We start from the raw sequence: 26,361 nt of genomic DNA on the forward strand, positions 1-26,361 counted from the left end.
CAATTAATTATATTATAATGTTTTGCCAGAGAAAGTTGCTTATATTTTCCCTCTCTGTTGTATTTGATGTCACGCTAACCTGCTAAAAGAAAGCTTTCTCTAACTATTATAGGTTACGATTTAGAATGCTGAACAAGCCTAGTTTCATTCAAAGAGCTAAAAAAGCATGTTTTGGCATCCACATGCCGTACCGCACAGACTCTGCCCACTCTGGTGTAGACGGCTTTGTTTCCTCCATCCATGTTGGCCACTCGTTCTGTGAAGAAGTAGTAGACCTTATCATCAGCAGGATCATCATTGTCAGGGATCACTGCTGAACCAACAAACTTTGGCTCTATAGGAAAAAAAACAAACAAACAAACAAAAAACAAATACAAAAATATATGGTTAGAATTACACAGAAACATAAACTACTGTTCAAAAGTTTGGAATAGCTTTATTTTTATGTTTTTGAAAGAAGTTTCTTATGCCCACCAAGGCTGCATTTATTATTTGATCAAAAATACAGTAAAAAACAGCAATATTGTGAAATATTATTACAATTTATACTTTTCTATTTTAATATATTTTAAAAGGTAATTTATTCCTGTGACGCAAAGCTGAATTTTCAGCATCATCACTTCAGTCTTCAGTGTCACATGATCCGTCAGAAATCATTAGAATATGCTGATTTGCTGCTCAAGAAACATTTCATATTACTATATGTGAAAACAGTTGTGCTGCTTAATAATTGTGTGGAAACCGTGATCCATTTTGTTTTCAGGATTCTTTGATGAATAGAAAGTTGAATGAACAACATTTATTTGAAATCTTTGGTAGCATTATAAATGTCTTTACTGTCATTTTTGATCAATTTAATGCATCCTTGCTTAATAAATTTTATTTTATTTTATTTTATTTTATTTTATTTTTATTTTATTTTATTTTATTCTTACCCCAAACTTTTGAATGGTAGTTTATCATGGTTTCCACAAAAATATTAAGCATTCAAATAAATGCAGCCTTGGTGAGCATAAGAGACTTCTATCAAAAACATAAAATCAGCAACAACAACAACAACAACAACAACAAAACCTTCATTATTTTTGACCATTACTGTACTTACTCAGCAGGTGTTTAGATAGCACTGGTCTATAATTACAGGATGAAGAATCGTCAACATGCAAAACAACACGTGTGATATACATCTGCCATTTTATGTGCAAAATGCATTTGTCCTATATAATCCAATATGAATTCTTATTATGCAGTGTGATCTGCATATCGGGCCGCTACAGCATTGTGCAGTGAGTGTGAGTGGGATTAGATCTTCAGAGCTTCATGAGTCAGAAGCAAGAACACTTAATACCAGTTAACACCATTCAAAACATGAACAGACCTCGACCTCAGACTATCAAGTGCACAGACAAAAAAAAACGTGGTTTTGTGCTCTATGCTTTAAGCACTCGTATGTTATCGAGCAGATGACCTCAGGATGTGATAGTATCTGACCGAGTTTTATTATGTCTGAACGGATATGAACAGGTCTCACAGAGACGGATGGTATGTGTCAAACACCTCGCTCTCTGTCTCTCTCTGTATGATTAATGCATCACAGCAGGGGTCTGAATCACATGTGAGAAGTGTGAGACGACATTGTATTCTTAGCACTGACTCATCATCTGTCTGAGAATGCACACAAGAATGTACAATCTTCAGAATGAATACTAGCATACTTCTTTCTGCATACTGTGCAAAAATAGTATGTGCAACAGAATACATATTGCAATGATATGTTTCATATACTGTAGTTTCACTACATTGCATTTTCAATTCAGCAAGTACAATCCAGTTATTGTTATAATACAGTTTATGAATGAATATTTTGCATTTAATCAAATATGTGTTATTTGTATTGTATGTGTATTATATGCACGGTATACAATTTATTGATCTCTTTTCTCCTTTTTTTTTACAATTATTATTATTATTGCTATTTGAGAAGAGTCCTTGAAATGTTTTCAATCAGTAATAATATAAGGAAATATAAGGGAAAACATCGATTAATCACGATTATATATTTACGGACTTCTATGTTAGATGCAATTAATTGCGATTAATCTTAAAACATTTTAAAATGTAAAAAAATTAATATATTCTTCCAGTACATTTAAAGGGTTAGTTCACCCAAAAATGAAAATTCAGTCATTAATTACTCACCCTCATGTGACTACGGTGGTTCAACCTTAATGTTATAAAGCGACTAGAATACTTTTTGTGCGCCAAAGATAACAAAATAACTTTATGATAATATCTAGTGATGGGCATTTTAAAAACAATGCTTCATGAAGCTTTACGAATCTTTTGTTTCGAATCAGCCAAAGTCACGCCCCCCAGTGGTGAACCATTGAAATTTCGAAACACTTATCACATAACAAAGCCTCGTTTACTGAAATCATGTGACTTTGGCGCTCCGAACCACTGATTCGAAACAAAAGATTCGTAAAGCTTCATGAAGCAGTGTTTTGAATCGCCCATCACTAGGTATTGTCATAAAGTCGTTATTTTGTTTTTTGGCGCACAAAAAGTATTATCGTTGCTTCATAACATTAAGGTTGAACCACTGCAGTCACATGAACTGTTTTAAATATGTCTTTAGTAACTTTCTGGGCATCTGAAAGTGTTAATTATCTTGCTGTCAATGCAGGCCTCACTGAGCTATCGGATTTTATGAAAAATATCTTCATTTGTGTTCCGAAGATGAACGAAGGTCTTACGGGTGTGGAACGACCTGAGGGTGAGTAATTAATGACAGAATTTTCATTTTTGGGTGAACTAACCCTTTAATACACACTGAAATGTGTGTTAAAATGTACACAGGCACAGTAAAATTACTATAATACATTGCTAACATAGGCTGTTTGTGCATTGCAACTCTACAAAAGCTTTATTCATGCATCATCCAATAAGAATTTCAAACACAAAACTATCTGTACTTAAATGCACATTCTGGCAATTGTTGAAGGTCAAGTATGTATTCCATCTATACAGAACAGTTGAATTTTGTGCACAGTATACATATAGCAAAAACAGTAGTAGTAGTAGTATTGTAGTACACGATTCTGAATTTATCTTTTGGCGTGGAGTTGATGTGCTAACTGCACCCACGATGAGGGCACAAGCTTTGCTACAGTGATACGCATGGTAAAAGCATCACTTTCATTGGGCTCAGTCGTAGCGATCTGGGCTGAAGGCCAGAGCTCCCGTATGGCTGCAGGAGGAGATATACAGCAAAGGGAAACATTAAACCAGCTCGCAGCAGGATGCCACAGGCCTCTCTAAACCACACACAGGGCAGCCTGTACATCACACTTGAATCTTTTTGCATCCAGCAGCTATACATTTATATCCATTGTTTTGTGGCAGTAAAAAAATTTGTTGTTGTTGTTTTCCCGAAAAAATAAAGGAATTTAACTTTTTTTTAATAAAAATAAATCTAATAAAATAGATTTAAAATGGTTTCTTTTTGTAGTGAAATTTGTAATAAATAATACACACACAAAAAAACCCCATAAATATTTAAATAAATAAAAATTATTTGAATAATAGAATAATAAATAAATAAATAAATTGAACAGTACAGTACTATAATAAGTAGAAAAAAACATAATAAACTTTAGAAATAATATTTTAGACTTATTTATGATATAATTGTTTCACAGTATAAATTGGGTCTTTATGCATGTAAAATTATATCTAAATTTTAGCATTATCATATTTGTGGATCTAAATATCTAAAAGGTTCGCATTTACCAAGTTATGTGGACTAGCTTGGTAATTTTTACAAAATTCAAAATATAATATAAAAAGCACAAGTAACACAAGCTATTGCATAAAAGTCTGGGGTCAGTAAGATGTTTTTGAAAGAAGTCTCTTATGCCAAGACTGCATTTATTTGACCAAAAATACAATAAAATGTGAAACATTGTTAAAACTTAAATACTTATTTGATCTTTTTAATGCATTTTTGCTGAAGTATTTATTTCTTTAAAAAAAATATCTTGCTGACCCCAAACCTTTGAACCTTAGTGTATATTTTTCCAAAATAATAATAATAATAATAATAATCATAATAATATTAAAAATAATAATCATTCGACACAAAAAAATAAAGATATTTAATATCTTTAAAGATAAATAAAATTAAATAAAAAATCTGAAAGAAACTTTTCTCAAATTATCTTTTTCTCATGATATAATCCCCACTTAAAATACCTGGCATCCCCACTAGGTTCATAAACCAGCAACCAGCAACCCCTGGTGTCGCTAACTATTAACTTGACTCTAGTTCTAGGTTGGCATGTTTCAAAGCTTGTCAACCAGCATGTTTTGTTTTGTTGATCCCGGTTTACCAAAGAAGTCATTCTGGTTAAGTTTCAGTTTTCTCTCACCATTCAGCTGCTGTCTGTCACCCACTTCAGTCCTAATGAAGCTGTGGTTGCCTAGACGATATAGAGCGGCATCGTTCTCCCAATAATCAGTGTACAAGCCAACAAACAACTCCCCTCCTGTCAATCAAACATGAATTAAAAGAGACAGAGAGAGAGAAAAAAAATCAGTATAATGGATTGAAATCATAGAAGTCTTGTTGTATTAAGCTAAAGTGTTTTTTTTTAAAGGGATAGTTCACCCAAAGATGAAAAGTCTGTGATACTTTACTCACCCCCAAGTTGTTCCAAACCTGTATGAATTTCTTTCTTTTGCTGAGCACAAAAGAAGATATTTTGAAGAATATCAGTAACCAAACAGTTGATGGGCCTCACTGACTTTTATAGTAATTTTTTCCATACTATGGAAGTCAGTGGGGCCCTGGGCCTGTTTGGTTACCCATATTCTTCAAAATATCTTCTTTTGTGTTCAGCAGAAGAAATAAATTCATACAGGTTTGGAACAACTTGAGGGTGAGTAAATGATGACTTTTGGGTGATTTTTGGGTGAACTATCCCTTTAATTTAAGCAGTTTTTTAACAGTTTTAATGTATAACGTTATTAAATATCATTTAAAAGAGTTCTTAAATCAGTTCAGTAATGATATGATTTCACATGACATTTCACAATAGTAGGCCTATACCTCAACATTTACAGACAATGGTTGCATCTCTAAACACTAATGCATAATAGTTTTGGTATTCATTTTGTCATACATTGAGATACCACTAGGTGGCACTGCAGACACTAGTAAATAATTGCCTCCCTTTCACCAGTGTGAGTAATAAATCCTGCAGTAAGTCAAAAAGTAATGATCTACAGGGGCAGGGCAATATCAATTTAGCATCTAAACATTCTTTATAATGAACGATCCTGATGCTGGTGCCGACTGGGAGAGACTAAATTAATAGTCCAGCTGAATAAATCTGCAGCTGCTGTCAGAAAGGAAGTCATCGAATTCATCTCTCAATCAGACCCCTGTCGCCATGTGAATGTGCGCTCTGAAGAATTCGAGCTGAAGTGTGTTATGAAGAGCTTTTGTGCTCAGTGGCCCCTGGCTCAGAATGCACTCTATTTCCTTTCAAAACTCAAGAACACACACATTCTGAACATCACGCTGAAAAGGAGAAGGGGGAAGCTACAGATAAATAAAGAAATTATGGGATGAAAGATATTTGGCTGTAAACGAAAGGAGGGCAAAGAGTGAGAATATTAAATAGATTAAAAGATGGAGGATTAAAGGAGACTGAAGGTGCAAGAATGGATGAATGCTTACGGTACACAGTGGACACTGAAGGGCTGTTGGGATGGAATGGGCATCTTCCTTTGCCACTCTCTATGTGATCAGACTCCAAACTGAACTCTCGTTCCTGCTAGAACACACACACAAAAACACACACAGGTTTACCAAGTTATGTGGACTAGCTTGGTAATTTCAAAATGCTAAACGTAACATAAAAAGCGTATGTAAAAGTCATACACACACACACTATTGTTTAAACCCTTTCATGCATAGAGGTCACAACAGTGGACAGCTATTTACAAAGCATTTTCTTGCATATGCATGGGTTTTGATGGCATAGTTGCACATCAACATCTACAGTGGACCCTAGTGCATCATCCTATACATTGCCACCAAGTGGCAAGCCGTTGTATGCCGATTTTTTCCCCCCTCCAAACCAAGATGACCAATGGCCAGTCAGAAATTCCAAGTTGTTCCAGAATATCCATCCATTCCTTCTATCCTAGGAGACTCTTGCAGGTAAAAATAAAAAAAAAAATGTAGCATCAAACAATATCTAATGAGTCATATCACAGTTAAATTTTCCAAGTATTGATTTTAGAGAATTCTGATTAATCATCTGTCCACTACAGTGGACATCATGCATCAATAGCTATATTTCAGCTCCAATTCATAATATTACTGTGACTGTTGTTTTTGAAAATACTTCATCTGCAATAACTTTTTTGACTGTAAATAAATGTATTTGTTATTAGAATGTAATTTGCATTAACATCAAAAAAGTAATAATTACGTAATGTATGTGACTTGTAATGCATTACTTAACTTGTTGCATCAAAAAAGTAATCTGATTATGTAATGCAAATTTTTTTATACTTTACTCATAACATCAAAAAAGTAATAATTACGTAATGCATGTTACTTGTAATACATTACTTGTTAGATCAAAAAGAAATTTGTTGACATAAAACATGTTGCTTGCAATGCATTACTTTACTAGTTAGAAAAAAAGAAATCTGTTTACGTAATGCATGTTACTTGTAATGCTTTACTCGTTAGATCAAAAAGTAATCTGATTACATTATGCACCTTACTTGAAATTCATTACTTGTTAGATCAAAAAGTAATCTGATTATGTAATGCACATTACTTTTAATGCATTACTTTACTCATTAGATCAAAAATTAATCAGATTACGTAATGCATGTAGCTTGAAATGCATTACTCGTTAGATGAAAAAGACATCTGATTACATAATGCATGTTACTTGTAATGCATTACTTGTCACATCAAAAAAGTAATCTGATTACGTAATGCATGTTACTTGTAATGCATTACTTGTTAGATCAAAAAGTATTCTGATTATGTAATGCACATTACTTTTAATGCATTACTTTACTCGTTAGATGAAAAAAAACTGATTACGTAATGCATGTTACTTGTAATGCATTACTTTACTTGTAACATCAAAAAAGTAATCTGATTACGTTATACATGTTACATGTAATGCGTTACCCCCAACACTGCACATTTCAGATGAGATTGAAAGCTCTCCTCTGAGAAAACCTAGCGATCAGGTGTTATGTTAGAAATGTGTCCATCTTGAACATAATCAGAATTATCAGCTAATAAGGTTAAATCGACATACTCTGGTACACTGGAGGCAGCATCTTGGGTTTCCACAGTTTTACTTTGACAGGTTATAAAGATCTCTGATATCAGAACATGAGGACGTAATCAATTTGATCATTTTTGCTGAATAAAAGTATTAATTTCTCAAATTATATTTTTCTCATGACATTATCCCCACTTAAAAATATCATCTGGCCACCAGCATATATGGTATTTTGTATACTGGCCCCCTCTAGGTTCTAAAAACCTAACAAGAAGGGGTTGGTAAACCAATTTCAACAGAAAGATCATGCTGGTCGATTAACTCCAGTAGTTTTGCTGCATGGCGAACAGCAAGGAAAGACATGCTGGTCTAAGCTGGTATTTTCAGAAGGGTAGACAAAATAGAAATCTGACACTGCAGTTCTTAGCATTGCAGCAAGAAGAAGAAAAAACAAAAAAACACTGCAAATAATCAGTCAGCCTTCGGGCGACTTGTATCATTGAGTATAATGTATTAACACATCAGTATCATTGTATATTACAGTGGCTTTTCATCATAAAACACACAGACCTTCACTGCATTTCCTGCAATCTCAGGGGAAATATACCATCCAGGTAAAGCAATGGAGGGTAAAATGAGATTCGAGTGCCCACATCCAAGTCCTTCCACACATAAAAAGCCCTTTGAAGAATCACATTCTCTCTACCGTTACTGCAAAGCTCACTTTATGACGGTATAAGCTGTGCAACATGTGTCACAGAACAGGCTTTCACAAGCTTGATTTATGTGTTCTCACACCGTGTGATCCTGGAGAAACAAACACCAGACATGTAACACCAGTCCATCCATCATTTCCTGTCTTTAGATCATTCTTCTACTCTTTCAGCAGGTAGACTTTTTTTTTTCTCGATCATTCACTCCTCTAACTTCATACAAAACTGGAATGGAAATAAATCCTTAGCCAAAACCATAACTTCATTTTATGAAGCGTGTCGTTACATGGAAGAATTATGGGTATAAATCATAAAAGTTGGCTGTGGTATACGTAGGGTATATGCAGAGGGGCTGTAAGGTCCTTTTTAAACGTACAAATCTTACTTAACACAGTCTTGTGATCACTAGACCGATAGCATCAGCCCTTGTGGCCAACACACATGGTTGTACGTGTGCGTATCTGCTTGTTTAAGCAGATGATGTGCCTGAAGTAATATTTGTGGCATAGATGAGATGAAATAGTACGAGATTCACATGATAATCAGCACACCTTAAGGCTGATGAAGTCATGCACATACACAAACTCACATGAACACCTTGTGGGTGGACACATGGTTCAAATTTGAATGAGGTTTAGCGATCGTGTTGCGTATAGTTAGGACGGTTGAAATGTTAGGTGAGAGATCACCTGAAACCGACAGCTGCAGAATACCGAAACTGAGTGTTGGTGGAATTACTAGTATGTGAAGGTCTGGGCTGCCTATGCCTTTTAAGCATGATTGCATCTTCCCTAGACACTGAGGGGGCATTTACACAATACCGTTTTCAACTAAAAACTGAAAACTTTTTATACATTTTGGCCGTTCGTTTACATGACAATGACGTTTTAGGGGCCTGAAAACACAAACTTTTGAAAACGGGGTTCAAAGTGCACGTTTTTGAAAAAGATACCGTTATCGTCTTTGTGTAAATTACAAAAAAGTGTATTCATGAAAACAGTGACGTCATGCGCGTGCGTATTATGCGTTCAGACTATAGGTGCATAGTTTTTCTTTACAAAGTGACATCGCCAACTACTGGCCTGGCATGAATAATACACCGTTTTAAATCTTTTTGCGGGTCCGTCTGAACGAAGTGTGTCCGACTGCGTCCCAGAGTACTACAAACCACGGCCCTACAAATTACACCCCCTACTACAAGTTACGCCCACTACAAATATTTCCCTTACGAATATGTGACCGTGGACCACAAAACCAGTCATAAGTCGCATGGGTATATTTGTAGCCAACAATACATTGTATGGGTCAAAATTATCGATTTTTCTTTTATGCCAAAAATCATTAGTATATTAAATAAAGATCATGTTCCATGAAGATATTTTGTAAATTTCCTACCGTAAATATATCAAAAATGTATTTTTGTGAGTGGATATGCATTGCTAAGGACTTCATTTGGACAACTTTAAAGGCAATTTTCTCAATATTTTGATTTTTTTGCACCCTCAGATTCCAGATTTTCAAATAGTTGTATCTCGGCCAAATATTGTCCTATCCTAACAAACCATACATCAATGGAAAGCTTATTTATTCAGTGATGATGTATAAATGATGTATAAATCTCAATTTCAAAAACCTTATGACTGGTTTTGTGGTCCAGGGTCATATATATTTAAATACATGTTTCAAGTTTTAAGAAATGACACTGAAAGTATATTTTAGTTTACCATAAATGCTTGTTAGTACATTCAGCAGTAAACATTAACCATATTTCAAAGACAATATAAGTTATTTTGAAATTACATTTAGAGGTGCACTTAAAGGTGTACTTTTTTGGTTAAAAATGATCCAAAATCAATTATTGCAAGTACATATCCAGCCAGTGTTCAAAACTATCTCCCTGCCTTAGCCTTAGATTTACAACGGTAAGCTTGTAATAATTTTTTAATTTGAGTGGTACTGATAGGTTTCCACGGGAAATACAAGTTTGCCTTTGCGTCAATATGCAGGTGGCGGATCATTTGAAGACTCTTTTACAGCAGCTTTAATAATTAAGCTTGTTATTTTGATGGCGGATTGTAATCAAGAACGGTAAAGATGACCATCATCATTGACAACTGCAAATCACCAGCAGTAAAAAAAGACTTCAGACTGCAGAGTGGCTAACAGCAAAAAAGGGAATGCGACCAGGCCCGTGCGAAAACAAGAATAAAAATATCGTCAGGGCTTTTGAAAGGTGGCGTGAACTCTGTGTTTTAAATGCATTTAAAATGGACGCAGAGATTGCTTTTTTTCTGCTGGACAGGTAAGACAGGTAGATAATGCTAATTAGATAACACTAATACACACTAAATACGCATATTCACGCAATGTTGATTTTGTTAACATTAACAATTTGAGAACAAAGTATAACAATAATAATAATTTGCACAGTTTGATGTGATGAGATAACTTTGCGATCGTTAGATTTAATCACCATTAGATTTATTGTAAAACTCTTTTGGTCAGAGCAAAAGTGGCAGACATGTTACTTGTTCAGATGACATTTTCCGGTAAAACGTATTATTTTGGTCGTACTTCCAACCAAGACGTAGTATCTGTACAGTATCCACACCAGTGCGGTGACTGACAGCCCAAACATTCACCTCAAAACATTAGATTCATCAGTGCTGAGGAGCCGTGCCAATGCACAACCCACGTAAAATGATAATTCCGCAACTAACTGCACTTGCAGGTTTCAAACAGAGATGGCGACAAAGAGGTAAAACTTACGGACTGCAGCTTTAAAAGGGTCAAAGAAGAACTTTAAAGTTCAGTTAATCGCATTTATTTAAAGCCTTCCTGTACCTTAAACAGTAGACTAGAGCATCATCAATGGGAAGGTCATGGGTTCTATTCCCAGGAAAACCAAGAACTGATCTAATCGAATGCAATGTACAATTAGTCATTTGCATAAGTGTCTGCCAAATGTAACTACAATCTATTGTAGTTAAAATTTAAATGTTAATTTAAATTTTAACTACAATAGATTTTCATTTAACTGTGATTAACATGCAAAACATTTTTACTATGTTGCTATGTTTCATGTTATGTTATATGTTATGTTATACTAGGACACTCAGTAAGTTTTATGTGTTTATTCAGGCAAGGTGTTAGTAATGTGGGTGCATTAGTATACAGTATAAGTATGTGTAAATCCCATGAGAAAACACAGGGTTTTGGTGAAAGAGAAGACAGTGAGAGGGAACGGTGTGCTGTGATGTGTCAGGTGAAGTACGTATGGGCGCAAAGGGCCGGAACGGTGCTTAGATTCCTAATGTTAGGGAAGGAATGTGTGCAGGGGCGTTCGCCTGCATGTACATGTACGCTCCTCTCACCCGCTCTCTCTCCGGTTCTGGTCTGTGTCTCTGTAGCTTTATCAGTCTTTCTTGTCATCATAGCTACATCTGCATCATGTCATCCCCGCACTCCAGGGCCGAGTGTGTGTATAATTGTGCAGGTATCTGTATCCATCTTTGTCGTAGTGTGTATATATGAATGCAAAGCCCATCTCTTATGTGCACAGATGCATATGTGCCTCGTATGCATCTCATTAATGTCTCTGAGTGTTTAGGGTGTAGCTGTGTCAGACTGAGGCGTGTGCTGGCGGCCTGCAGCTCAGTGCTGGAGTTATCAGGCACCCCGCTGAAGCCTGTCTCCTCTAATTAAACCCACTCTGATCTCCTGCCTATGGCTCTCACAACGCCTGTGGCTCTCTCCTTCACCTCTGCCGGAGGGTCAGGGAGCCAGAAGTGCTTCCTATTCCCAGCCATGAGTTCTGATCTCTGAACTTGGTTAAGATAAAAAGCGGGAATGAGGTGAGATTGGAATTCTAGGGACTTCTATGATTTCTGTGATGTGGAAAATGCAGATGGAGCCACGGAATCCAAAAAAATGTCATGGATGAATAAATCAAAAGTAGGGTTGTGAATATTAAACCACAAAAGACTATGTAAATATGAAGTCTGAATGATCTGTGTCTCTCTGTGTGAACGAATCGTGCGGTTTCGTCTACAGTACATACTCAAGCACAGGTTACGCACATGGTGTTTTCAAAGTCTTCCATCTCTCTCTCTCTCTCTCTCTCTCTCTCTATATATATATATATGATGAAACTTGACATGAACTTCATCTCCAGAGCTGCTTTGAGAGTCACTTCATGAGCATTTCACCATTTTATTTGAGAAATATATCATATACTGTACACACAGAAACTCAAAGGTCATCACGACAACCCGTCAAAATAAAAGTTCGGTTTAACTTGAAGAAATTGTGACAGAACTATATTACTAATGTACAGTAGGATGTACTTCTCAAAGTAGTAGTAATAATGATAATAAAATTATTAAAACTTAAATTTTTTAAGGAATAAATCTCAAATTTTCTTCCATGTTTTAATTTTAGCAGTAAACCTCTGTTGTGCAGCACTTTGTCCGCCAAAAAAAAGTAAAAACAGATATTGTTAAAATTCATTTGATTTCATTTTAAAAACTTACGTAAATGGTTCATGTTTTATGCCTTAATTAGATTGCCACCGTTTTTTTCATAATAAATTTGTCTTAATCATAAATCTAGCAAAAATAAAACAGAAAACACAAAATTTCTTACAATTTTAATCCAATTAATTAGACATGCTTTTTGACTATTAAAAGTTAATTAAACCATTAAATAGTGCAGAAAAATGTAAATGGTAAAAAAACAGAATCCAGAAGAATTAAAATGGAAAAAAAAAAAAAAAAAAAAAAAATTAAAATTAAACTGAATTTAGGAAAAAAATAAAATAAAATGGATTTTATAAGGCACTAGAATTCTCTGTCCTTAAACCTGCCAAAGATTGAGAGGTAGAGGGAAACAAAGACAGCAGGCTGACTGCCACAATGTGGCACAGGAACGAATCCAGATTCCCTTTTTCCTTTAAATAAACATCTCCTCTTTGCTCTTTTCTTCTAGCATGTTCCTTCAAATAAAGCTCACTTCTCTGTGATTAGCCGCTCTATAATTTGACTGAGGCTCTCCTGGGAGGATGGAGATGTTTGTTTTCGCTAGTCTGGATGTTTGGTTGGAGATTTTAATAGAGTAAGAATGATAAAACATTCCGTCGCACACTAAAACAAACTCTGTCTGTCTCTCTGGAGACCAGGCTGTGGAAGTGTTAAAGTCGCTTCAGAAAGAAAGTGCTGTCAGAACTATTTTCTGTAACTTTTACATTAGTATTGATGGGATTTTGCCTCCTCATTAGAGAGATAGTGGAGAGAATGACAGGAAATTGTTGGGGAAAGAGAGAAAGAGAGAGAGAGAAAGGGGACATGTGATCGAGGCTCAAACCTACAACACCCGTATGAGCAAATTATAAGAATGTGAACCTTTAGCATACAAAAATAGGATGTACTGTATATACAAATAATCATTGGTTTTTACAGCCAATAGAAAGGCAGATTTGCTGCACTAATTTTTTTTCCGCAATGAAAAAGTTTAACTGCCATTGAAAAACCTAAAACCTGCTGAATTTAAAAGATTTTAGACTTCTTTTTTATGCTAATGAAGATACTTTTATGGCCTTAAATTTTGAAAAGTGACTAAGATATTTTATTAAATTCAGGATCTGTTATTTCAGCTTTATTTAATGTAAAGGCACAATATGTAAGATTTTTATATTAAAATATCCATAAACCACTTGCACAGTGTTATATATTTCATTCAAGGGCGTACTTACATTAACCTAAATGTTTCCAAGAATTTGTAAATTCAGAGAAATTCACAATTTTAAATAGTGCCCGTTCCTCCCTTGTCACTTGTCGCCTGTCAATGACGTAATATCTGCGTTATCCCTGGTTTCCGCTTGTCCTGCATAGTAACCATGGCAACAGACGTGGACAGCTGCGTAACGTCTAGAGGCACGCTGTTGTTTCATTCAAACATTATGGACCATGGCAAGCAAAGTTTGGGACAAAAGGAGAAATAAAATGAGGATCAATATCGGTGTGGCGTTTTCGAGAAGGCGAGAGCTTTGCGACAAACTGCGACTTGACAAAGATATCACTCATGCACGTTTTTAGACAGTTAAGCAAATGTACATAAGATGAATCAATGTTATATAGCTCAACACAATGAAATGTTAGAATCTCATCAGTATGATATTCTACTGTTGATCTAGCTTACTGTTATTCTCATACAGCCAACAAACTAATACATAGAATAACATTACAACTTTCAACACACTCAAATGCAGTTTAGTATGATAATGTAACGTTAGACCAAATGAAACAGCACTGCATTACCTCACAATTTTAATTCATCAAATAAACTGACCTATATGAGTAGTATTTCAAGTAATTCGGTAGAATGAAATGTCCTCATTCGTTTATATCCCCTGGGACACACATGTGGCACTGATATCTGTCTCTCATTAGCAATCGTGTCCGTAATTCTCGGCCATAAACAGTATTTCCCCATAAACATTATTAGATCCATCGGCATGATGACAAGTTCCATGATTTCACGCTCATTTAAAGGAACATTCCACTTTTTTTGAAAATAGGCTAATTTTCCAACTCCCCTAGAGTTAAACAGTTGAGTTTTACTGTTTTCGAGTCCATTCAGCCGTTCTCCGGGTCTGGCAATACCACTTTTAGCATAGCTTAGCATAGTTCATTGAATCTGATTAGACCGTTAGCATCTCGCTCAAAAACGACCAAAGAGTTTCGATATTTTTCCTATTTAAAACTTGACTCTTCTGTAGTTACATCGTGTACTAAGACCAACGGAAAATGAAAAGTTGCGATTTTCTAAGCCGATATAGCTAGGAACTATACTCTCATTCCGGCGTAATGATCAAGGAACTTTGCTGCCGTACCATGGGTGCAGCAGGTGCAATGATATTATGCAGCGCCTCTCACAAATGTCTCCATGGTTGCAAGGCACACTCCCTGTTCAAGCAGGGGGTCACAGGCGCTGCGTAATATCATTGCGCATGCTGCACCAATGTTTTTTTTTTTTTTTTTTTTCTTTCTTTTTTTTTTTTATTAAGAACTTATTAACAGTGCAAAAAAAAAAAAAAAAAAAACAGGCACCAACAACAAAGCTCCAAAGATAAATGGGAGAGAAAAAAAAAAAAAAAAGGACATTCACAAGACGCCAAATACAGACTCATAGTGCTGCACCTATGGTACGGCAGCAAAGTTCCTTGATCATTACGCCAGAATTAGAGTATAGTTCCTAGCCATATCGGCTTAGAAAATCGCAACTTTTCATTTTCCGTTGGTCTTAGTACACAATGTAACTACAGAAGAGTCAAGTTTATAATAGGAAAAATATCGAAACTCTTTGGTCGTTTTTGAGCGAGATGCTAACGGTCTAATCAGATTCAATGAACTATGCTAAGCTATGCTAAAAGTGGTACCGCCAGACCCGGAGATCGGCTGAATGGATTCGAAAACGGTAAAACTCAACTGTTTAACTCTGGGGGAGTTGGAAAATGAGTGTTCCTTTAATGCGTCATCAATCTACGCCTTTGTTATTGTTTTGAAGAGGTTAGCGACCCCTGGCGGTGAAAAAATACAGATTGTGCCTTTAATGAAAACCATTTTTAATAATTTTAGTTTGTTTAGTTAACACTTCTGTGGACATAAAATAGATCTGAAAAATAAAAAGACAAAAAAGTACAAATTAACAAAGCTTGATATTGATGTATTAGCAGGTTAGCCTCATGCGAAGCATGAAAACCTTCAACTTTTCCACACAGCAGTTAAGATGTAGGTCACATTCTTTATTCTGTGCCTCTAAACCACCAGATTTTTAACATTCCTTAAATGATAATACAATTCCACATGCTTTTAAGTATTTCTTCCCTTCTAACTGCAAACTGCGAACTTCCAGCAAGCTGAATACCAGCCATCATGTTATCAAACAGCCCTCTAAACTAAAATGTGCTCCTAAGCTTCACGGTGACACACGGCATCTGGATCTTTTTACAATCAAAGATTTCAGAACTGAAAACACGATCAATGTTTTAGTGTCTTGAGATGTTAAGTGCTTTAACTTGTTACCACTCTGACTGGTTTCAATTATCGCAAGAGTCTCTGCACGACCCAGTGAGAGTGACAGTCACAAACTACAGGGGTAGTTTCCAGTACAGTCTCTGGTGACAAACAACAGCACAACACTGGACACAATTCATCTGTGAGTCACTACGACACATTCCTCAGAAGACAAACAATACCTCCTCAAGACATGTTTTCCATAATGGAAGTCAAAAAGTGGACAGAAGGCCAAGGCAACACCGGAGCATTTTTAGCAACCTCAGTCTGCTTCAGATACAATAAAAACCTTCAAAGACGCTGTGGTCACTGAGGAATCTCTGAGACTTTGTTGTCAACAACTGTGACTCACTTCATGGTTTTAAAACATACCAGTGTAATTTTGTTTTTTCACCTTCTAACTTCTAACTAACAAGGTTTCAATGATAAAAGAAGCCACAGTGTTACTTTTTTCATGTTTTCCAATAAAAATATTTACTTATATTTTATATAAATATGTAACTATATAACTATGGAGCCCACGATTTACTAATTTGTTTAATTTAATAACTAATGAGGTTCATTCTTGTGTGTCACGCAGCTTTTGGAAGAGGTTTGTTCTTCTGCGTCATTAAGGTTAGGTTGAGCTTGTGCTTATGTTCGCTGATCAATGTTTAGATGCGTAAAAGCCTAAGCCTAAGCGATCGAGTCTCTTCAGAAAATTTGGACTAAACCGCTCGATTCATATGGATTAGTTTTACGATCTCTTATGAACATTTTGAAGCGTCAAAGTGGTCATCATCAGGATCAAACTGAGAAAGAATGGTTGAGAGGGAGCATGAAGAGTAATTTTCGCACATGAATTGGCACCTCCAGAGTCCAGACCTTAAATTCATTGAAAGTCTTTGGGATGTGCTGGAGTAGACTTTACAGAGTGCTCGACTCTTGCATTTGTCAATACAAGATCTTGACCAATTTAAATTCATTAATGTAATTTGTTTTAATTAATTACACTAAATTAATGTGTTACTTCAACTGCCCTCTTTGTTATCTTACAAACTTTTCATTGCTCATTGATCTCCTTTTTAAGATACAAGATTTTTTCCCCTAGTATATTAGATTTACCTGTGTTCCCTGACCCACTCTGATATAGGCACACACTGGGCTGAAGGCTCCAGTTCCACATGCTAACAGGTGGGTGCTGTTATAATGCTGCACCAGCTTAATGTAGTTTGCACACTCCGGCTAAGAGAGAGAGGGAGAGACAAAGAGAAAGACAAAGAGATAAAGAAAAGCTTTAAGAATGTTTTTTAACACATTTCATCAAACATTGTAGTCATGTAACAGGATACCACTGTGTCACATACACAGAATGTATAACAGATTTACCTTCTCTCTGCCCTGCATTAAACAATCCTCCACCTGATCTTCAGAGCTCGCCCAATGAATCTAAAACAGAGACAGGCAGATTGGTTCTGGTAATATTATTCTGGCAAAGAAATGCTCTTGCTCTACTTGGCTAAATACTGTCACAGTTATATTTTCTGACCTGTGGTCTTTATTCCTGCATTCCAGGGTCATGAGTTTGATTTCCAGGGAAAGCATGAACTGACAAAATGTAGCTATACCTTGAATGCAATGTAAGTCGCTTTGGATTAATGAGCTTTCCAAATGCATAAATATAAACGTAAATTCCAAGTCCGCTACAGTTGAATTATAGCTCTTTATAACCCACTAATTATAATCCGGGCTTTATTATAATTATAAAACAGGCTTTTCCGAAGATTTTTCTACTTAAAACCTTCTACTTTTTACACCTGAAGAAATGAAAAGTACTTTTAACACATTTGTTTAAAATCATGTACATGACATGAAGACTCATTAAAATCTATTGCATTTGTTCCAGTCATGATGGGCGCCATACTGGGATCACATGACCAGCTGTATACTATCAGTAAAACTGAATTTTCACTGTCTTTGACAAATGACAGATCGGAAGTCATTCAATTGCAATTTAAAGATGTATGGAAGCTGTGTGAATTAACAAACCATATGCGTATGCAGAATTTTTAGATCAGATTTGAGCTTCAGATGAGTTGCAACTGCCTGACCAACGTGATGTACTCTTATTAAAACTATGACGCAAGCTAAAAATTACCAATATTTGTTCACTAAATCATTATAAACATAATTTCTGTAAAATGTGTAGTTATGAATTATTATGTCCATAATGATTGTTTTATACATAACTATTTATGTTGATTAGCCTTAGAAAACCTCTTTTTCTTCTCTTTCAAACAAATCAGTGGTCATTTGGTTTGTGTGGATACAGTATATTCATTCATTTTACCATGGTGAATAAGCAGAGGGTAACAGCAGCTTCACAACCATTTTGAAAGTTCCATACGACTGCCACTAGGGGCATTCGTATGTGATCAGACACTTAAGTTTGGAATTAATTTACACATACACCTGTGTTTGTATTTCTGCAATGAATTTGAAATCCAAGTCTTTTTGTGTGCTGCAGTCGAATCGTCTTGAGCCAAGGAATCAGAGAAAAAAAAGAATTTTGTTTCTAGCCCTTACATTTCAAAAGCTATTAACATAAACATGAGTGCATCTTTGTAGTTGGTGGCACTAAAGAGATTGAGTTAGAGACTCCAAAATTGCTGTGGTTAAAGTTCAGACTGTCCTCTATCTGCATGCCAAATTTCATAACTTTCCTTCAATTGGTTCTATGGGCTGCCATAGACTTCCAGAGCGGAAGAAGAACAATAAGAACGCCAATGATTACAACAGGTGCCTATGCACCTTTAGTGCTTGGCCACTAATTAACAGTTTCAGTGCAACAACTGAAAAACGAGCACAAGGGTTTGTGAATGTCCATAAATTGTAGAGAAGCAGATGGTTGCAATCCATCTCTGTGTTCTCTTTGCATGAGTGCTGATTTTATTTATTTAATATGTGTGTAGTTATGCTGAGATTTATTCAGCAACAGACGTAAATTGATTTGCGCAACGTACACTCAAGAGTCAAATGAGCTGATAAACTGTACCACACATGCACACACTCAGATGACAATGACGTTGCCTAAGAACATGTACGCACATACATGTACCTCTTTGTGAGGGGCAGTGATGCGCTCCAGATTGAGAGAGTACAGGATGTCTTTTCCACCGACGATTAGCCTTTCCTGAGTCTCGTCCAGGAACATACTGTAGTGCTGCAGACGACCCTCTCCGGCCTGAAACAGCCATGTCCTGTTCAGCTCCCATAACTCTACAAACACACAAACAATTAGAAAGTATATTTTAGCGATGCTTTCTCATGCAAAACTTACTCCATGGATTGTACTGTGGTTGGCAGGGTGGTTGCCAGGGTGTTGCTAAAGTATTCTGAATTTTGGTTTAAGGATGATTCAATGAGAATCCTAGAGTATGCTATCCCAACTTGGGTTGTTTTTAACCCAGCACTTTTTAGAGTGTATGTTTGACTGTTTAGAAAAGTATTAGTACAACTTTCCTTATTCCACATGATTTGACAAACTGCGTAGAATGAATTGTGCGCCAAACTTTAATACTTAGTACTTTAATACTTTAATACTGAATTTACTGGTGAAGCTGGTTTGACCAAGGTAGTCTAGCTAATTAATAAGTTCACCCAAAAATGAAAATTCTGCAATAATTTCCTCAAACCAGGCACAAAAGCACCATAAAATCACCATGTGCACAAGAATCCAAGACTTCTGAAAGGCATAAGATAGTTTTGTTATTCACTAATAATCGTGTGAAAATTGCCCTAGCTCACAGGCCATTTTGTGAATTAATCATTCAGATTATTTTCAATTTCAAAGAACTGCTTTCTATTTTAATACATTTTAATACATTTATTCCTGTAATGGCAAAGCTGAATTTTCAGCATCATTACACCAGTCTTCAGTGTCACATGATCCTTCAGAAATCATTCTGATATGCTGATTTGGTGCTCAAGAAACATGTTTTATTATTATCAATGTTGAAAATAGTTGTGCTGCTTAATATTTTGTGGAAACTGTAATGCTTTTTTTCAGGATTCTTTGAATAGAAAGTTTAAAAGATCAGCATTTATTTGAAACATTATAAACGTCTCTATCATCATTTTTAATCAATTTAATGTCCTTGCTGAATAAAAGTATTAATTTCTTAAAAAAAAAAAAAAAAAAAAAAAAAAAGTAAAACACTTTCTGACCCCTAACTTTTGAACTATAGTGTACGTTGAACCGTTATAAAGCTCATTACGCCAATCTCTCTGTTACTCCGTTGAATTTCTTTCCACCACAGAGTGAAGTCAGGCAGCTGGAACAGGATTAAACAGACCACATATACAGTATATGACCAAACTCAGACAAAGATGCACCGCTTCAGTAAATCGTGGATTATATGATTAATCAAAGTATGCAGTGTCAATGACTTATGACAGATTTCCTGAGTGCGTTTGCGTGTGTGTTGGGTTGCTCCATGGGGAGTTGCCCTCGTAATGGTCTTGACCTTCTGATTTATTCAGCGTGTGTGAGTTGGCCCTCCAGTCATACACACCCAATGACAAAATGTGTTTTTCATTTTAAATGCTCTCTGGTTGCTTTCGACTGAACAATGGCAACCTCCCAACACACACAGATGCAGGCAGATCCATCGATAAATGGATACACACATATATATACCACTGGATGCTGGTTGAGTTCAGTGACACATGAACAAAAAAATAAATAAAATAAAAAAAGTGTAATATATTAAAAGGAACAATTCAGCAGAAAATGAATCATTCTGTCATTACTTTAATGTAATTTCCAAACCCCTATAACTTTCTTTCATTAAATGTGTATTATATTGACCACTCTTTTTAATATAATGGAACTGCACAAGACAAAAAGCACCATAAAAGAATCATAAAAATGGTTGATATGAAGCCATAATGAAACCTACTGTAATTGAAGGAGCTAATACTGTAGCTCACTGGAAGGGAAAATCACCAATGCTATCATATCACTTCAGAAAAGTATGTAGTTCGAGTCATATTCACTGTTTTTGTGTCCTTTTAGAAGCTTAAAATCTTCAGTCCCCATTAATTATAATTACGTGGACCAAATTTTCTCTGTTTGTGTTCCACAGAAGAAAGAAAATCATAGAAGTCTGGAATGAAATGAGGGGGAGTCTATTTTCAATTCTGCATATAGGCCTACTAATACTTTAAAAGAGCCACTTAGAAAGTTGAAGGGCAAAAGCATGTATGGAAAGAAGATAAGGGAAGCAGACAGACAGATACAGGATAAAACTGGATTACTGAAATGATAGCGAGAGGGATAAACAGACATAAAGAAAGTGGAAAGAGAAAGACAAGGTCAAAGACAGACATTTAAAGTGGCAGACTTTGATCAGATTTTAGTGTCTGAGAGCAGCTCTTCTGAAAGACACTCAATGTGTCTTTAATTATGTTTATGAGTCTTTCAGTTAATAGAAATGCCTTGGGATACTAAAAAAAAAAAAAAAAAAAAAAAAACATGAAAACAAGCAACACACAGTCACACACCCACAGTTTTCAGGTTCATTTAAAAGTCAATCTAATACCTCACTCTGCTGTTTTGCAGATACAGTGGGGGCTAAATGTCTATAGGAATAATTTCCAGTTCCCTAACCATATATAAATCCAGCAAAATAACAAACAGATTGGATGAAGAATTTCGCATTTCATTCACTCGTATTAATTCAAGGTCTCTGCCCTATTGATGTTTATTTTACTTGTCGTTTTGTTTTATTTATGTTTAATGTATAAAATCAATTCCACTCTGCCTCTTTCATTCAATTTGATTATGAGCTACTTTCTCATTCTAAATCTATGTGTTTGGCCTCTTGTTAATGAAGATAAATGACAAAGATAAAAAACAAAAAACAAAAAAACAGATCTAGCTCAATATTTACTGGCCTCTCTGTGATGTTTCACATGGAGGGTTCATCCACTCCTATAAATATTTATTTAATATACTGCATTTATTAGCAGAGACCACAATGAAAAGGCATAAGGCATCATAATGTTTATAAAGGAGACCTTGTATCTAGAACAAACAGCAAATGTCCCAACGCAGGCCAAAAAATAATCCTGAATGCCCCCAGAGGCAATGAGAATTTTAACCCCTCACCGTTACTAACTCGATGCCCTTGACCGGGCAAGGGTCGTACTATTAGGCTCTTCAGTGGAGGGGTGGGGGAGGAAATCAGATGAAAAAGAGAACCATTCATCTGCTATAATAAATTAAAAAGGTAGTGTAGTGGGAAAAAAAAAAAAAAAAAAATGTGGTTCAATCATGACAACTCTCACAAGATTGTTAGCATTGTAATGGATATGACAATAATGTTACTGTATTTGGTCTTGGCGGAATAGATCTGCTACGCTGCTGCTAAATTGCTGCTGCTGCTGATTATTGCTGCTGCTGCAGAGCAAGTACAGGAACTTGCTACTGCCAATACATATGACGATACGCTGCTGCGAGTAAGACATACTGCTGCTGCACAAATAGCATATATCAATAACCCATAGCAGATCTATACAGTTGGAGCTGGGGAAGGTGGAGGGTTTTAGAGGAACTCTGAAGCGCACTGCAAACTACTATAGTGAATGTAACCAGCCATTTAAATGTGTGGGCAACAAGCTCATTGGCTGCAGATGTGACATCGACCAATCAGCTTTTACCAAGTAGTTAATACTGTAATTATCATCAGCTTGCGTTAAGGACCCATCAGCCTGCGCCATCTAGAGTTTTTATGACTGAACTAATGGAACTAATGTTAATGTTGTAATGGAAAATTCATTTCATTGATAAATAAAAAGTAACTGTTAAACAATGATTTTTGTGTATGTTATCGACGGCAACATATTTATTAATTCAGATTGTAAGTGAAAGTACTTTTTATGGGCGCCACTATGATTTTAAGATAGGAAGTGACTGCATTTGCTCACAGGGAACACTGTCAATTCCATTCTCAGATCTGTCAGCTAATAAAATTGAAAAACCAGTTATTGAAAGGGAAATGACCCAAACCCGCTCTAATCCAAATCCCCATGTACTGAATGGGCTGTATTTCACCGTAAGCCAAACTAAAGACCTGTTTCCTCTGCCCAAGGCATCTGAACCTCAGCCGGGGCAAGCAGGTCTAAGGAAGTGCCGGTTCTCCCTAAAGACGACTTTGGAGGGCTGAAGATTCAGATTTAAAGAGAGCTGATAGGCTGATTGCGGATGTGGACATCTACTCCCTTTGCTGAGGGGCTATCGGCTATCGTAGATAGGGAAGTGCTTTCATCCTGGGAAGGAAAAGAGGCTTCCTTCTTTCATCTGTCACTGTGAGTTCTCCGTCTTTTGTCTAACAGGAAAGGTCATTTTGTAGACCCTCTGATGGATGAACTTTTCATAAACCATATTTTTCTCACTGTAGTATAAAGCAAGCTTGTTTTTATGAACAGGAGTCCATTTTATTTCAATCAACAAGATTTTAAAGGAGGCAGTAAGCCAAAACGAATTACTATAAAAGATCTGATTCTGAGCAGAGAAGACTGAAGACTTTGTTTAAGAGAGACTCTGTCCTTTAACACAGCATATTGACTGTGTTAACCTGTTAACCCTAGTAATTATCGTAAGGGTTATCCTGTATTTGGGAATATGATCTTTGCCTTCTTCCAGACAGGCTGCATGTCTGGGTTAGGCTACATATCCTTCACAAGTACTGCTCTGTATAATGGAATCAGTGCATTCAATATTTATAGATTACTAATGAAAATAAATAACCAACCAAAGTCAATGAGCAATCTAAATGCTGCCCTTTATTACAATAAATCAATACATGTTGAACTGTAGTTTAAATCCCCTAGCTCACAAATATATATATATATATATATATATATATATATATATATACACATACATATATATATATACACACACACACACACATATACATATGTATATACATATATATATATATATATATATACACACATATAGGATCTTTGCATTGTGACATTACTTTCATGACAATCAAGCACTTCCTCTAAAAATTCTCATTGCCATAAAAGAGGTCTTGGCCTTTTTGTAGTTCTCATTTCCAGTAATGATTCTTGTTTGATTCGTATTACTGTAATACATTTTATCAAAACAATATCTGGAAATAAATTTTATATATATATTTAGTATTGTATTAGCATTTTAAAATTACAATAACGAAGAACTTATGGGGGAAATGTGCCTAATTATCAAAGAAATAATCACAAAAAAAAAAAGATTATTCCATTTGTGAATATCTATTATATAAGAACTGTACTGAGACAAAGCAATAACAATCTAAAAGCCTGAACATAATCCAATTCACCACTCTTGAAATATTTCTCCCTGAACAAACTCGACAGCTTGCTAAACATTTGTCTATGCTGATCTGGAATGGTGAAGGTTTTTGGTTTAGATATGAAGCCCACAGGGGTTTGCTTCTTGTGGGCGGGCTGGCAGGGAGATGTCCCTGATCTAGGGCCTATATTTCAATGTGGCCTTGTAGAGGTGATGCGACCTGGGGCCTCAAATAACATCTGAGCGCATTGTGTATTATGTATGTATGATTTGCTCTGACTCATGTTATTTGTACTTTCAACATATGCTAAATTGCAGCTGTCGTACTTCAATGAACCAGTACAGAGGAAGCAAAGCTGGCTAACATCAACCTGCCCCTCCCTCAACAAACTCTACAGGAGACTGAAAACATGAAAGCATGAGGAAATATAGGGGTGAAACAAGCCAGATTCAAACTCTGTTTGTCCATATATGCACCACAACATCACCAGATCTTAGATCATCATACTGGTGCACTAGGCTGATCAAATGCATGGGCACTAACCATATTTAATGACAACATGAAATCAAATTTGCACCCATTTACATTCTGAGTAAGTGATGCAGCTGAAACTGATATCAGGGTAAAATTGAAACATTTACATGCACACACACACACACACACACACACACACACACACACACACACACAAACACACACAAGTAAAATTGGTGGCAAATGTCATTTCATGTTGACTGTAAGAAAATTAAACAAATACCAACTTAGTGCATTTAGCCTATATTCATTCCAATGCCACAACATATTGACCAAGTACAAATTTAATTTATTTTACATATGAACCATCTTTATTACATAACGTATTTATTTGTTCACAAATATAGCAATTTATCTAGACATTTTATTAGTTAAATATATTATGGGAAGTATTCACGATAATTCCAAAGTCTCATTTCTTCTCTATGATGAAACAATGGCTCTTTAGAGATACGGCACATTGCAAAGAAGTGTTTTGTCTGTGTTGTATAGCACGTAGGTTGAGATTAAAGCATTTACCAAAGCATTTAAAGCAACAGTGGCACATTGATTTGAAAGAGACTCCACATTTAGATGCAACGCACAGTTAAGGGTGAAGATATGAGATGGGGAGAACTTAGATAAAGACTATTTCCATAAACAATCTCAGTGATGCTTGGGCAAAACATGAGTGAGCAGCCAAAAATGGGGGTTTGTTGAATGACATACCCTTGTGCCAAAGCTTTCAGTGATGGTATAATCTGACCCAAAATAAATAAATAAATAAATAAATTTCCCTCCCCCGAGTCATCGAGTGTCATATCAAGCATAAGTTCTGTGCCGAAGAACTGTGACCCATCAAACATTGAACAGAAAAAAAAGAAAAAAAAAAAAAAAAACATGAGGAAAAATGGCCCATCTGCTCTCCCTTTCATGGGCTAGGGTCTTTCTGACCTGTCAATCAAGTTAACAAAGACAGACAGGTATTTTGATTTCAAACATCAGCGCTGACTGAAACAACATGCTACTGGCGATTCCACAGTGGCCATGAGATAAACTTCAATTACCTGCTTGGACACATGATGTGTAGATACATAGCAAATTGCCAAATACACAAACACAAAATGCATGTCAATCATTCAGGAGGCGGAGCTGGAGAGACAGAGGTCAGGTCCTACTGATGGAACATGCTGTGGACTGCATGAGGCTCAAGGAGAGACACATGGAAGCATTGCTCTCTCTCTCTCTCTCTCTCTCTCTCTCTCACTGTAAAGCTGCTTTGACACAATCTGCATTGTAAAAAGCGCTATATAAATAAAGGTGACTTGACTTGACTTGAGTTATTTTGTGGTGACTGATTGATTTCAATAGCATTCCATTAGTTTAAATTTTT

The 26,361-nt window shown here is 35.9% G+C and overlaps 1 protein-coding gene across 1 annotated transcript in view; it reads right to left on the minus strand.

Moving 5' to 3' along the window:
- Nucleotides 1-26,361, minus strand: part of sema3e (sema domain, immunoglobulin domain (Ig), short basic domain, secreted, (semaphorin) 3E) — a 50,115-nt gene that overhangs the window by 13,987 nt on the left and 9,767 nt on the right. Inside the window, 6 exon segments of the mRNA XM_051871168.1 lie at nucleotides 192-334; nucleotides 4,431-4,547; nucleotides 5,744-5,837; nucleotides 17,215-17,334; nucleotides 17,479-17,538; nucleotides 19,208-19,368. Of these exon segments, the coding sequence (XP_051727128.1) occupies nucleotides 192-334; nucleotides 4,431-4,547; nucleotides 5,744-5,837; nucleotides 17,215-17,334; nucleotides 17,479-17,538; nucleotides 19,208-19,368 (695 nt within the window).

Source organism: Ctenopharyngodon idella, chromosome 18, assembly GCF_019924925.1.
Source record: "Ctenopharyngodon idella isolate HZGC_01 chromosome 18, HZGC01, whole genome shotgun sequence".
NCBI lineage: Eukaryota > Metazoa > Chordata > Actinopteri > Cypriniformes > Xenocyprididae > Ctenopharyngodon > Ctenopharyngodon idella.